Source organism: Dicentrarchus labrax, unplaced genomic scaffold, assembly GCF_905237075.1.
Source record: "Dicentrarchus labrax unplaced genomic scaffold, dlabrax2021, whole genome shotgun sequence".
Lineage (NCBI taxonomy): Eukaryota > Metazoa > Chordata > Actinopteri > Moronidae > Dicentrarchus > Dicentrarchus labrax.
This window is the reverse complement of record NW_026136704.1, coordinates 25,280,533-25,293,739: the sequence shown is the minus strand read 5'-3', so window position 1 is coordinate 25,293,739 and position 13,207 is coordinate 25,280,533. Positions and strand designations below refer to the sequence as shown.

Below are 13,207 nucleotides of genomic sequence, written 5' to 3'. Positions count from 1 at the left end.
ATTGAATTGAAAGACCAGCCAAAGTAAAAAAGATAATAGTCTTTCTTTTCTTCACACAAATTGAACAGTAAAGCTACTGTGAGGGATGCTGGTAAATCTTTATTTTGACTTTTAATTAGTTAAGTCACTGAAGCTTACTGCTAAGTGTTGGTTGCTTAGTAACGACAGGCACGACAATAGCACACCCTCCCAAGCCTTGGATAAAAGGATGAAGGCTGGTATTTTCTACGTTTTCAGACACAACATCTAAACAGCCCCTTAAGTAGGTAACATTTTTTACCATGCTCATAATCTTGGCTCGTTAACATGCAAACATTTCTTAATTAGCAAAGTATAGCTGATTTGACCAAATAACGCCACTAAATGAGAAGGGATCACCAAAGGTATTATGATTCATACTGAGGGGGAACATGAATGCCAATCCATCCAAATAACTGTTGAGATATTTGACTTAAAACTACAAATACCAACCTCACGGCCTTAAGCGAGGTTGGTATGTGTACCTTTAGCGAGGCTAAAGGTAGTAAAACTTCCTCAAATAGACTATCCCACAGGCACACCATTTCTATCTTAGTGACAGGAAAATGGAACGCATCTTCAACTGGACCATAAAATGAGACCTTCGGATCAGAGTGATTGGTCCTGCATCAAATCTTAAGCGTGCATAGAGGTTTACAGTGCAGATGTAGTCCACTTTCATTCACCAAGAAGCACAAGAGATTTCCTGACATTTGATTTAAGCCTTGTCCGCACACTCCCCAATAATGAGTTTAGTTCCAGTGCAAACAATTGCATCCACACGCCTTGTTTTGATTCCATTAAACACAAGCGCAAACATTTTGCTCCCTGAACACAAATACTACCATATATCATACTTAGTGGTGTTGAAAGAGATTAAACCACACACAACAAACAAAACAGTCTTGAATGCACAATAGAAGAAACTGTTATAGTGTAGGGGAAGAAAGTAAAAGGAAAATAATGCATGGAGTGCCAACTGTCATAAGCACGTGCAATTTCCACTGACAAGAGTGAGATTGGTTTGCTTTGAGAAATAAGTATGGACAGTGTTCAGAGAAAGGGCTTTTTTGACAAAGCTTTTTAATATATCTTAATGGAATGAATGGTGTCACTAAATTGTATCGTTCTCCAAAAAAACAGTCTGTCACAAGAATTTCATTATATGAAATGCCAAGCTTTCAATCCTTTTCCTTCTTCCGTAATGGCACAGTCTCCCTTGAGAAAGACGAATAAAACACGGTGGTGAAATTAGGATTTTTCACCTAAATACAATTACAGTGCATTTTGCAAAGTGCTGTATAAAGCAATCAGGAATCACTCTTGAAAGTTGGCAAGGAGAGAAAAATACTTTGTTTTTAATGTCTGGATATTTTATTTTGACTTTTTCATTGGTAAAAAGGTTTTGTCTGCCCTTTGCCAAGCAAAGACTGTTGTATCGCTGCCAGTCAGGTTTCGAATTCTCTCGATGGGGATTGAAGATGAGTACAGTCATCCCTGAAAAATGGCTGTGACTCCGTGGAGCCATGCGACTGGTGCCAAAGTAGACTGCTTCATTTTTCTGGCTTTAGCTTCAAATTAGATCAGACATCAGAAACGACCTTCAGATATCAGCAAAGCCAATATGCTGACTAGGATGCATCCGAGAAAAAGGCCAGTGATCAAGATTTATGGAGTGAGGCTACGCTGTGTGTCAAGAGTGATACGTGTCTCATCAACGGTGAAATGAAATGTCAAATTAGTTTGTGTGAGGGCGTGTGTGTGTTTTAGCTTGTCTGCAAGAATACTCTAATGGCTGTTTGTACACAAGATCAAGAGACAAAGACACAAAAGAATTCGCCGTCAAATGAGACCCAACGTGAATGGAAGTGTGAGTGTCAAATAGGGTGCTTATAGTGCAGAACACTAATAAGGAGAGCGTCAGCAGGACATCGGCAGCAGATCCATTCTCCTCCGGGCTCCATCTTGGCAGTACCTGTTATAAACTTTCTCTGCCGTCTTGCACAATTGGTTCTGTAATTTAAAAAGGTCAGCATGGCTCTTGAGTAATTCAATACTCTCATGGTGCTGTATTAACCACATATTTAATCACCCTCGGGGTGGTGTGCAAGCTGAATATTGAATGTAAAGGGAAGAGGTATAACCCACAGTACTAAGGGCCCAGTTCTCCAGCCTGATATATATATAGAACTCAATATGTAGGAGGAGGAACATGAGTGTGGCTCTGTGTTTCCACTTTAGTTTAAAACAAAACATCTGGAAAACTGAATGTTTTAAATAAGGAATTCAGCTGTGAGCGTGGCAGAAAATAAAACTGGATGGTCGGGGGAAAAGTGCTTGTTTTAGGTTGTTTCCACAAGAAAAAAAGACGAGTAAATTCAATTTGTCTGAGTTGCAGTGTCGGTATGACAGATGCAATATCCTGCATTATGGAGTTTGGCGGTCTAGACAATCACATTAAAGGGCAGGTTCACCAATGAAAAATCGTCAGTAGTATGAAGTAAACAAAATTCTATATCGTGAGCCATAAATATTGCACGTTTTCTATGGTATGATTATGCCATACAAGACAAAAGTCTACAATAAATAACAGAATTAATCTCACAATTCAGGAAAAATGCAATCCTTGATGCAAAGGACACATTTTAAGCTAAACTGAATATAAACTACATTTTAATATGGTTGTGTATACCAAACCTGAAAAATATGAGATACCTGTTGCACTGAGGCTGGCAGAGCATTATGGGAAATGAATGATGCTTCACCCGAAAAACCAATCACCAGCTAAATTACTGTGAGCAGAGAGCCACTTTATTATCTTTAAATAGAAGACTCATACATGTGGTTCGATATACTGCACATATGGCATGCTTAGCTGAGCAGACGACACCAGTTGAGAATGCAGCAAAGAGAAGAGATGAAAATGCTTGAGTGTAGAAATAAACAGAGGCCACTTTAACCATATGTCTCCTTCTAATTTGCCCAGCCATAAACAGTAAAGATCAAAGAGGCAAACATACAACCAAACTCTATGAGACTGGATAGAAAATAAAAATCACAGCATAGTCTGGGGTTTAATCTGGTTAAATGAATACAATTCAGTGTTTTTAGATTTTAAGAGAGAGAGAGAGAGTTTAACAGAGTTTAAGTATGGTGTGCAAACCCCAAAATTGTAATTTGATACACTAGAAATATGTAATCCCCTGTAATTGTGCAAGTACTTATGATAAACACTAACACCTTTGTGTTTATCAAAGATTAATTTAGTGGATCTCTATTTTCTTAAATGCTTACATATGCCACAACCACACATAATTTAGCTTGTTTACAAAAGCTTTATTAGTTGCATGAAGCAGCCAGACAAGAATGTCAATACTGGACAAATCTACAAACACATGATTACGGTCGGTGACAATGTTTTTAAAAATTTTTTTTCACAACCTGCGCACGGCCGGTTGAGGTGAGGGAAAGATTGTGGTTAATGCAAATAAACTGTGGTTAAAGTGTAGTTAGGGTAAAGCAACTAAAACACTTGGTTAAGGTTAGGGAAGGGCCTTGGTTACTTGGTGATACTGATCTGCACAAATGCTCCACACACCCACCCACCACCCTGATGTCAAATTGCTACAAATAGGGCACACTACTTGTTGGCATTGAATGTCAATTATAGAGTGCATAACAGAATGTAATTCCTAGCATATTGGACTGATATCCTCCCATTATCTAAATGTCTGCAACAGGGAGACAGCGTACACAGGATACTAGCTCATTACTCATGAACCTGAGGAAGGTAATAAAGTACCTCAGAAAACCCAGAGGATGGAAATACCTTTTAAAAAGGGAACAGGGAGTGATTGCTGTTGGGAACTGCTGGTATTTACTTTAAGAAAAGGAAATTAAAAAAGCTGTCAGTCGGTTAAGTATGCAAAGAAATAAAATCAAAGCTATGCCTTGACATTTCTCTCTCATTGAGAGACAGTGGAAGGAAGACACATGGTCCTGGCGGAATTCGACTTTCCCACATCTAGATATTTATGACAGTTTCTTTACTATGCTGACACATTTGCAGAAAGTACAATTCATGACTTAGATCTGACATCCCTCTCTGGTTTGGGTGAATTGTCACTGAAGCTGAACACCTTGCTTGAGGCATCAAGTGCCTTACATAAGTAAAAATATCTATTTTCAAATCTTTGTTCCCACCTCCAGTACACTTACAGATACGTCATACTGCACTTACAATTCTTGAGGGTATCACCTCGTATCTTTTTAGCTACAACTAAAGCAGAACATGAGTAGAAAGCGATAGAGATAAGAAAAACCCTTGGTTATTACACCTGGATGCCATCAGATTGTTAAGCAGAAGTGTCCATTCAACATGAGCTGAAACCAATCCTAATGTAGCTCTAACTGCTGCCAGTCAGAGATCCCGCTCTGGATGTGATTGAAAGCATTTTTGCCAAGGTAGTGATCCCTTACCTGTGCACACACATGCTCACACAAACACGCACACACACCATTAAATCAGAGTACCGGGAGCCACACACTGCCCTCTGCTTGACAAGTAAATTGGTTCCTAGATCGTGTTGGCAAAAGAATGCGAAGAGGAAGAAGATGGTGGTGGAACATGGTTAAAGAAAATGAATGAGAGCTGAAAGGCAAGAGAATGAAGCAAAGGAGCCAAAATAAGTAGGTGACAGAAAGCAGCGACTGTGAAATGCTCCGCTCCTGTTGTCCTGTCTGATGAGAACTTGGTGGAGAAGGAGAGAAATCAACATGGTGTGACTGAGATGGGGTCAGTTGTGGTGACAATAAAAGCTCACGGGTGATTCTCTGACAGGGAGACTTTTCAATAACACGATTCATGCCTTAAATGAGAGACAAAAACCTCTTGAACCACATTTCTTCAAAGGTCGAACTAAATCTAAATCTTAGAAAAGATCTGAGTATAAGACTACAGTGTAGACTGGGAAAAAGTATATCTGGCAAAAACCTGTGCACACTTGCCACACATTTCCACCTTGATCTCAGAACACGATGACATATTGCTCTGCAAAAGTCGAGTGAGGAATAACTTTTTTCCATTTTACCTCTGTAACTCTCAAACGAGGTTCCCTATTTCAAACGTAAGATGTTGGGAAGATCTGAAATTCATTGTTCACCTTGAGTGCCTCAACAATACATTTCAGACTCCATTCCTCAGTCAAACCAGGCCCAAAACACTTGACCATCAGAAAGCAACCATCAATAGAGTTTAGCCCAACATATGCTGCGCTACGAACACCCAGAACAGTCGATAACAATAACAAACATGAGGGATGTTTTGGTTTTCAGAAGAAGAGTATACATCAATAATTTAGTAGCAGAGTTGATGTTCAGAGTTTCACTGTTATAATAATTCTGATGATTCTCTTTCACATATATGCTTCGTATTTAAAATTAAGAGCGAAGAAAAGTGCTCAAGAGAGGAAGAAAGATAAACCATTTAGGATATTAGTCAGGATTCTGGGGAGACTAGTACGAACATGGTGGTGGGGTTGGGTAGATACCACCTCAAAGAATTTTTATATGCTATTCCTTATGCAGCATCAACCCGTGCCAGACAAAAGCTTACAGAAGAGAGTAGAGTTGGCTGAGGTTGGAAACTCATCCTTTACAAACTGATAAAACTGAAATGATTGCTGTCAGTGCATTCAGGCCAAAGAGGGCTCACACAATATGAAACAGTTCCATACTCATTTTTACTAAGCAACAAATATCTCAAATGTACGCCATTCATTCTATTTTTTAGTTCCTTAACGGGGTAGCCTGCTGGTTTCTCAGCATGCACTAGGGGAGAGGCTGGACAGGTATCTTCTAGCCAGTCAAAAATGGTTGTGCATTTGTGAGATGCACAGTTGCAAGCTGTTTATTTCACTTTACTGTGATAGACAGTCTATCACAGAAAGACTGTAAGAGAGAATTATTGCTGGTATGTGCTAAGATCAATGTTGCAACTCTGGTGCCAAATGACTGATGTCAAACCTCAAACTATAAGGTTTCATTACAGCTAGGGCAAAGGTGTCAAGCACATAATAGTCAGACAATCACAGACTGACAGACACACGGATGATGAGCCAGACCATGAAGGTTTTGTCACTGATGAGAAGACATGCAAGTGCAGAGAAATATGATAAATCTTACCTGGGACTAAAGGAACCTCTTGGCCTTGGACCAGCCTGAGCAGAGCCATCATGAGGAGGGGTGTGGCCCCTGACCACGTGCCACGCATTATGATGCTCACTGTCCTGGCATCACTAAGCGTCAATCTGTGGAAAGAGAAAAAAATAAAACATTTAAAGACTGGTTGTGTAGCTGGAATACTCTCTCTTCACTGCGCTGAAAGAACAAAGAAAATTGATATTCAATTTATTGTGCAAATTACAACAGAACGCCAGAGTGCAGGAGAAAACAACAATTACTGCAACAGCATGACCAAAATACATAAAACATTTCATTTCTAATGGCATTAGTGAATACAAAGCAGCTTTCTTGACAAACGACTTACAATTCTCTATTGAGTTCCTTTACGTTGTAATAGTATGGTAGTTGAATCCATAATTTATAATCCTAAGAGAGTTCGGTATTAGAATGTTAAGATGATTGCACATTGACTTTCTCTGTTGCTAAACTCTTACTCAGTATCTCCTACTGTACACACACACACACACACACACACACACACACACGTCTGTGTCAAATTGATTTCAGACAGGTAAGACAAAAGCGTCAGAGTTTAGTGGTGTGTGCGAGACAATGCCGCCGTGCTGACATCACCTGCACATAGTGACAGGGACCGTCTGTAGCATGGAAATAAATCTGAGGATTCTCCGGATCAGCCATCTGTGGAACAACCTGTTCACCCTTGTTTGATTACATCCAGCAGGCCAGGCAGCCTCGGCTGCACCGTCTCCTGGCCTTTCTCCGTATCTCTCTCTCTCTCTCTCTTTCACACTTCCCTCTCTGCACTGCTATGCACTATGATTTTCTCTTCGCAGCCCTTTTTCCCAGGCATGACATACTCCTTGAATTGGATATGCTTCAGATAAAATACGATGGACTTGCTTTATCATAAATTCCAAGGCACTACAGGAGTGACTGAGTCTCGTCAAGCCTTGCATCTTTTGAGATTATGAAGAGCGTTTAACATCGACTCTCCACAGTAAAGAGGTGAATGCATGTGATAATGAAAAAGGAAAAAAAATGCTCACTTAGCAAAGCTACCAATGGACTCTACATCACATTTTTCCTACTACTGTACTATGCCCTCCTTCCAATCATTTGTTAAATGTACCTTTATTTCTTCCAAAAATAGCATGTCCTTTAAATTCATGTAACACCAAATGGACCCGCTATTTGCCACTTTTTATTGGCAGCTCCTTTTTATTCCATCCTTTTCTTCCCGTCTCTCTCTCACTCTCCTTCCTGTAATAGGTTTGCAGCAGAAAGAAGAGACGAGCATACCAATTTGCTCTTATAGCTTTTTCTCCAATCTTATCGTTGGGTACTCAGCGGACACTCTTGCACCCCTTTATATGTGTTTCTTGTTCTCAGAATTAGAAGAGCCTCTGAAAAGGCTGTCTGTCAGACCTCAACCATGGTGAGCTCATTGTTGCAAGGTGTGTTATCATCACCTCTCATTCCTCCAGTGTCACAGCAGAGCCAAAGAATTATGTGTTGTATTTGCACAATTGCCCCATTTGCATGTGATGATGACAAGCGTATTCCCAGTTAAATGTCCGATAAAGAAGTCCCTGTGGTTAGTCTAAAAGATTCCAGTGTTTTCACTCTGCCTGGCTACCTGAACCAGTAGCGCGCCGGTACCCTGGAGGAGAATCGGACTAGGTTTCCCCATTTTTCCTGATAATTGTGTCAGATAAACACACCGCATCGTTCTCTCACAGGCAATCTGATAAATACCCAATTACCAGTCAGGAGATGGCTGTGGCAAGTCATCGCCAGGGGTCTTTGGTTTTGGGAATGTGGGATACATGGCACTAAGATGGCCTTCTCATCACAGAAGCAAGTTGTGGGGAGCTGGACTCATAATTCAACTCATCACCCTGTTCCATTTGATTAATGAATGGACGGATTAGAGATAAAGGAAGATTTATGGTACCCTCTGGAAACCACAAACACGTATGTGAAGATTCATCACAGTGCAATCAATGCCTATTCCTCTGTACTCATTATTTAGCCCGCTTCCATCAAAGGAAATGAGCATGTTTTACAAGACTTGTTTCAGTGGCCTCCTCTGCGTTCACTACCAATTCAGTCCGAGAGGAATGAAAGGCCCTTATTGTCTCCCTTTATCTGAGTCAATGACTGCTGAATAGATTGAAGCCAATTAATCTGGCAGTGACAAGAAGCATTGCTGCTGGCTCAGTGACCAACTCCCACAAAAGACAGGAACTATCAGCAGAACAGTCACTGCCCAAAAATTGATTTTCGGATGCCTGCTAAACCAAGGCGATGTCATTCAAAATTTGCGGTTTCTCATTGTGACACTTTCTCATGACCCAAGCAGTTAAACTCAACAGAGATGAGACAACAGTGGACACCATATCATTGTTACCAAACACACAAAACACATAACTTTCTCATTCATCTTACAAACAGAAGAAGTTCCCAGATGCACTAATGATATGCAATGCTTATGTGCAGTACCCTTGAACTCAGGGAAAGCTCAACTGAAATTTAAAAAGGAGGATTTGCAGGTAACTTAAGGTGAAGCTAGTCGGAGGCCTCTGAGAATAATACTGAACTTCATATTACCTCTGACTGGGACCTCTACTCCTCACTGCTTAATCTGTTCCTCTTTCATCTACTGCCTTTGTGCTTCTGAAGCACAATGCACATTCTTACATTGCCAAATTAGGTAAGGCAGAGTAGGAAGCCACAAGTACTGGGACGCGGTAGAGAAGAAAGGAAAATCCATAAAATACGTACAAACATACAAAGAGTATTTACAAAAAGTGGCCACTTTAGTACTTAGGTACCACTGTACAGTCTAATGCAATGCAATATAACTGTTCATCCATAAAGTCTACTGTTGTGATGCCTATGTTCATTTTTCTGTTGACACTGTCATAGTGGTGTTAATTAAATTATATGTTTTAGCATTGAGGTCATATTTAGTGATGGTATTGTTGTGACTTATAGGATATTTATAGGTGTTTATATATAATATAAATATAATATGCTGTATGTAAATAGTACAATGAATTAGAAACACTTTTTAAAGCTAGAATTTAGAGATAGACAGATATATGATTCACTGTGACATGAATACAGAATATCCTTTTGCAATAATAACCAGGTAAGGTTTGAAAGGTAAAGTAGCAAACTTCTCCTGAGAAACAGATCCATAGATGTTTGTTTCTTGTCCATCCAATTTTGTTTGGTATTCATATTTTCTCAGAAACCCTTAGAAGGCTGATCATGTGGAGGAGTTAGATGAGGTCAGTTAGCCTCATATGAGCTGAAGCTATGAGACTTCAGCTGTGTGAGGAGGGGCCTGTAACTGTTGCTGCTGAATATTAGCTTCACAGAAATACTTTGAGATTAATTTTTACATGAAACAGATATTGTCCCCCATTTCTGACAATCCAGTCACATTAAAATGGAATCGCTTCATGGATAGTATGGAGAGGAGGTACAATTACAGTGTCCAAAAACTTTACATGCATGTGGCATACAGACTTGAAATAATGCAAACCTATCCTTTTGACATCTGCATATTAATTGCTATAATGTTTGCTTCTCAACGTAGGTTGAACTGGCTCTGCCCGTATGACTACTTTTTGTACTGTATTTTGCTGAATAAGAAGAAAGTCACTTCTTTACAGATTCTATACAACCAATACTGCATTTTTCTTCTCTTCTAGTAATAGCCCACCCACAAGAGAGTTAGGAGTTTTGTGTTATTCAAGTTCAGTATCAACAACAAAGACAAGACTCCAGAGTTCAGCATTAATGTATACTTCTGTTTCTATAAGGGTCTTGTAAAACGCATGTACAACTGCAAGTACAGCAGTGCGGGGATTAAAACAGAGAGGGCACAGAGATTACACACTCTATTTGATGAATCATTGGCTGCAGTTCAATGAGGTAGCAAAACTGTTCATCTCATGCTACATAACCACTTAATAAACAGTTCTGTTGAGGACCTACATGCAGTATTATTTCTATGGAACAGCTACTGCACTACCCATTTGTAAATCCATTACTGGGTTTGTGAGAAGTCCCTTTTCAGCTCTTAGTAATTACCGGCTAATTTTAAACAAGTCATTTAGTAAACCATTAAAACTATAACAGGTAAGTTTCATATATTGTTTGCCCCCATAAAACTTAGTAATGCGTAATTCTCCACTTTAAAACATTAATTGAACGATGATTTTAAGTTCAAACCTACAAACTGGTGCAACAGACTCCAGGGCGCTGGCCCCATAATAATGTGTGGATGGGAGAGCAGTAGAAATAAGGGAGTTTGTCTTGAAGTATAGACACACATGCACATGTCCGCAAGTGTGTGTTGTTGTGTTGTGCTATGTCAGCGTCATGTTTGATGGATAGCTCCTGTGCCTCTCAAGCACTCTGTTCTCTTTGTCAGCATGGCTACTCCTTCCTCATAAAAATGCCAACACTGGATTAAGCATCTCACATTCACAGTACATTATCCCCCCTCACTTCATTACAATAAAAGGATTAACCTGCCCGGGATCTGTAAAGTGATCATGGGGAGGGTGGACGACGAGTGGCTGAACTGTCCTTCCCCCTTAGTGTAGATCACATCTCTTGTGCTCCTCCAAGTCGTGCTACTAATCATCCACACTCCTGTGGGGGCCACGGTACAGACTGTGACAACATACAGGGACCAGAAACAAATCTGAGGCCATTAGGATACCCTGCAGTTGACTTACATAATAGCATATGCTCCATCCATTCCACAGGGAAAGACCTCATTGTCCCACTTTCTGTTCATCACTACTGAATGTCATGTAGAGTGGTCTGGTCACAAGAATTGTTTTTAATGGTGGAAAGTATTTCAGAAACTGTTTGGTGTGGACAGATAGGAGTTTTATATTCTGGCATGGATGTTAATTTAATAGGGGTAAAGGGTGTCTTCATCCAAAACTGGCAAAATGATGGAGATATGAGAAAAAACTCAAATTAGAGTAAATTAGAAGAGCTGAAAGCACTCCAGCATGACTGAGGAGATGGGCCTGGTCACACGAGGCATCCCCACAGCGATCCGTCTTCTCATGAATGTGATCTGTGATAAATTAAAAGCTGATTATTTCCTGGAGGGAGAAGCCAAGCGCTTGGCCCCCAGCCCCCTCGCTGGCGGTGATGGATTAGTCCACAGTCTGCACTATGGACCTGTCCCCACTGACTGCACAGCCATGGACGCCACAGGCCTAAGTGCCTCCTACCAAGATGCCATCTTTGACAACTCTTAATTTATTTGAATAAATGCTCTGCCATCTCTTTAAAAGGACAATACCATTTTTTCAAGAGACAGATGGATGGTTCTTTGATTTTTTTTTTTTTTTTAAATTGTATTACCATACAAACCTCCAGCCCTATTAAGCACTGAAACACTATATAGACATATTTTTTAATGCTGGACAAGAGCAAGCTAGTCCAATAAACGTTAATAGACATTTGTTTTCCATTGTCAAGAAAACATTTATTAAATACCAACCCATCTGTATTCCACCTAAGCGTCAACCCCTAATTGTAAATGATGGGATTCACATTTGAAAGCAGAATGTTTATTATATTTTGTGTTAAATTTCTTAGCTGTAACAAGACATGCTCTAGGAGCTGCATGAAGGACACAACAGACGGGCTGATTCCCAGTGAGAAATGCCTCCCTATGAAACAGCATTATTGTCAGAGAGCACTAAACAGCTATACCTATAGTTATAGGTTCTGTGTCCGAGTTCAGGTGCACAGTCCATGAGCTTCCACGTAGCTGAGGTTTTTGCATTATGGTCCCATTCTCATGTGTCTGAACCATTTTCCCTGGGTCGGCATCATTTGGATGGCCTACAGCGCAATTTGTCTACAGTGATTGGGTCTGCCCGAGTGGGAACAAAGGCGGTCAGCCTGGCTGTTGTGTCTTTTTGTGTCCCATATGTCAGAAGTCTGCTGCACAAACAATGCAGCAACTGCCAAGAGCACAACAGTCATTATCTGCTGTAGAATGGCTGTCATTATCCTGCTGCAATCATAACTCTAATTACAAAAGTTGCTTTGTAAGCAGGTAGATTATGCAATGTTAATCGACCGTGCACAATGCAGCAAGCGCATGTTCAAATGCCACTCACTATTGTGCCCTGCACAAAAGCAGCACACGTTTTACCCTCTGCCATATGAGAAGCAATGCCACGTCCAGTGATGGCTGGTTTAAGCCCACATGGTACAGTCACACACCTTACTGTCATTAATAATATCTCATTAATAACAGTTGTAATGAATCACCCTTAACTAGATTATCTGACATAAACCAATATGCCTGTGTGCGTAGTTCTAATTGATGAACCTCATCCTATAAACTGGTCCGTCTCATTACTCAAGCTCACCTACAGCATCAGAAGGAGGAAGCTGAGCCTGTATTTCCAAGACTTCAGATAAAAACACTTCCATTGTTTCTGCATATAGATACTTCATTGGCCTCTTTTACTAACTTTCTGGGCTTTAAAATGGGTCACAGCCACCATATAATAGGTACAGAAACATATTGTGGGGATATAATTTCTAAAATCTATATTTAAAACTAATCAAAACTTGACTTAGCTAACCATTGCCCTAACCATAACAACCACATCTCATTTCAAGGCTAATTAACTGTTAATTATGACCCACTTTCAATGCTGAATTCTTGAACATACAAGTGCAGCAATGGTGTTTAAATTTGCATTTTGTGAAAATACACAGTTGGAAGTTCTGTGTTCATAAAAACTCTTTAGATTTTCTAAACAGTAGCTAGACACAAGATGATTTTCCCCAAGCACAGCACAGCAACCTTTTTTGCATTAATCACCATAAGGGTGCACTTTACCAGCCCACTCTGGCAAATTAAATCTTCAGAATAATATCTCCATCATTGCTGTATTTCTGTGCTCTGACACAAGCATCTATC

The 13,207-nt window shown here is 40.1% G+C and overlaps 1 protein-coding gene across 1 annotated transcript in view; it reads right to left on the bottom strand.

The window, feature by feature from the left end:
* The window catches only part of robo1 (roundabout, axon guidance receptor, homolog 1 (Drosophila)), a 219,884-nt gene that overhangs the window by 190,856 nt on the left and 15,821 nt on the right, over positions 1-13,207 (bottom strand). The window contains exon 2 of the mRNA XM_051397087.1: positions 6,202-6,326. Within this exon, the coding sequence (XP_051253047.1) occupies positions 6,202-6,289 (88 nt within the window). The 5' untranslated portion in view covers positions 6,290-6,326. The remainder of the gene's footprint in view (positions 1-6,201; positions 6,327-13,207) is intronic.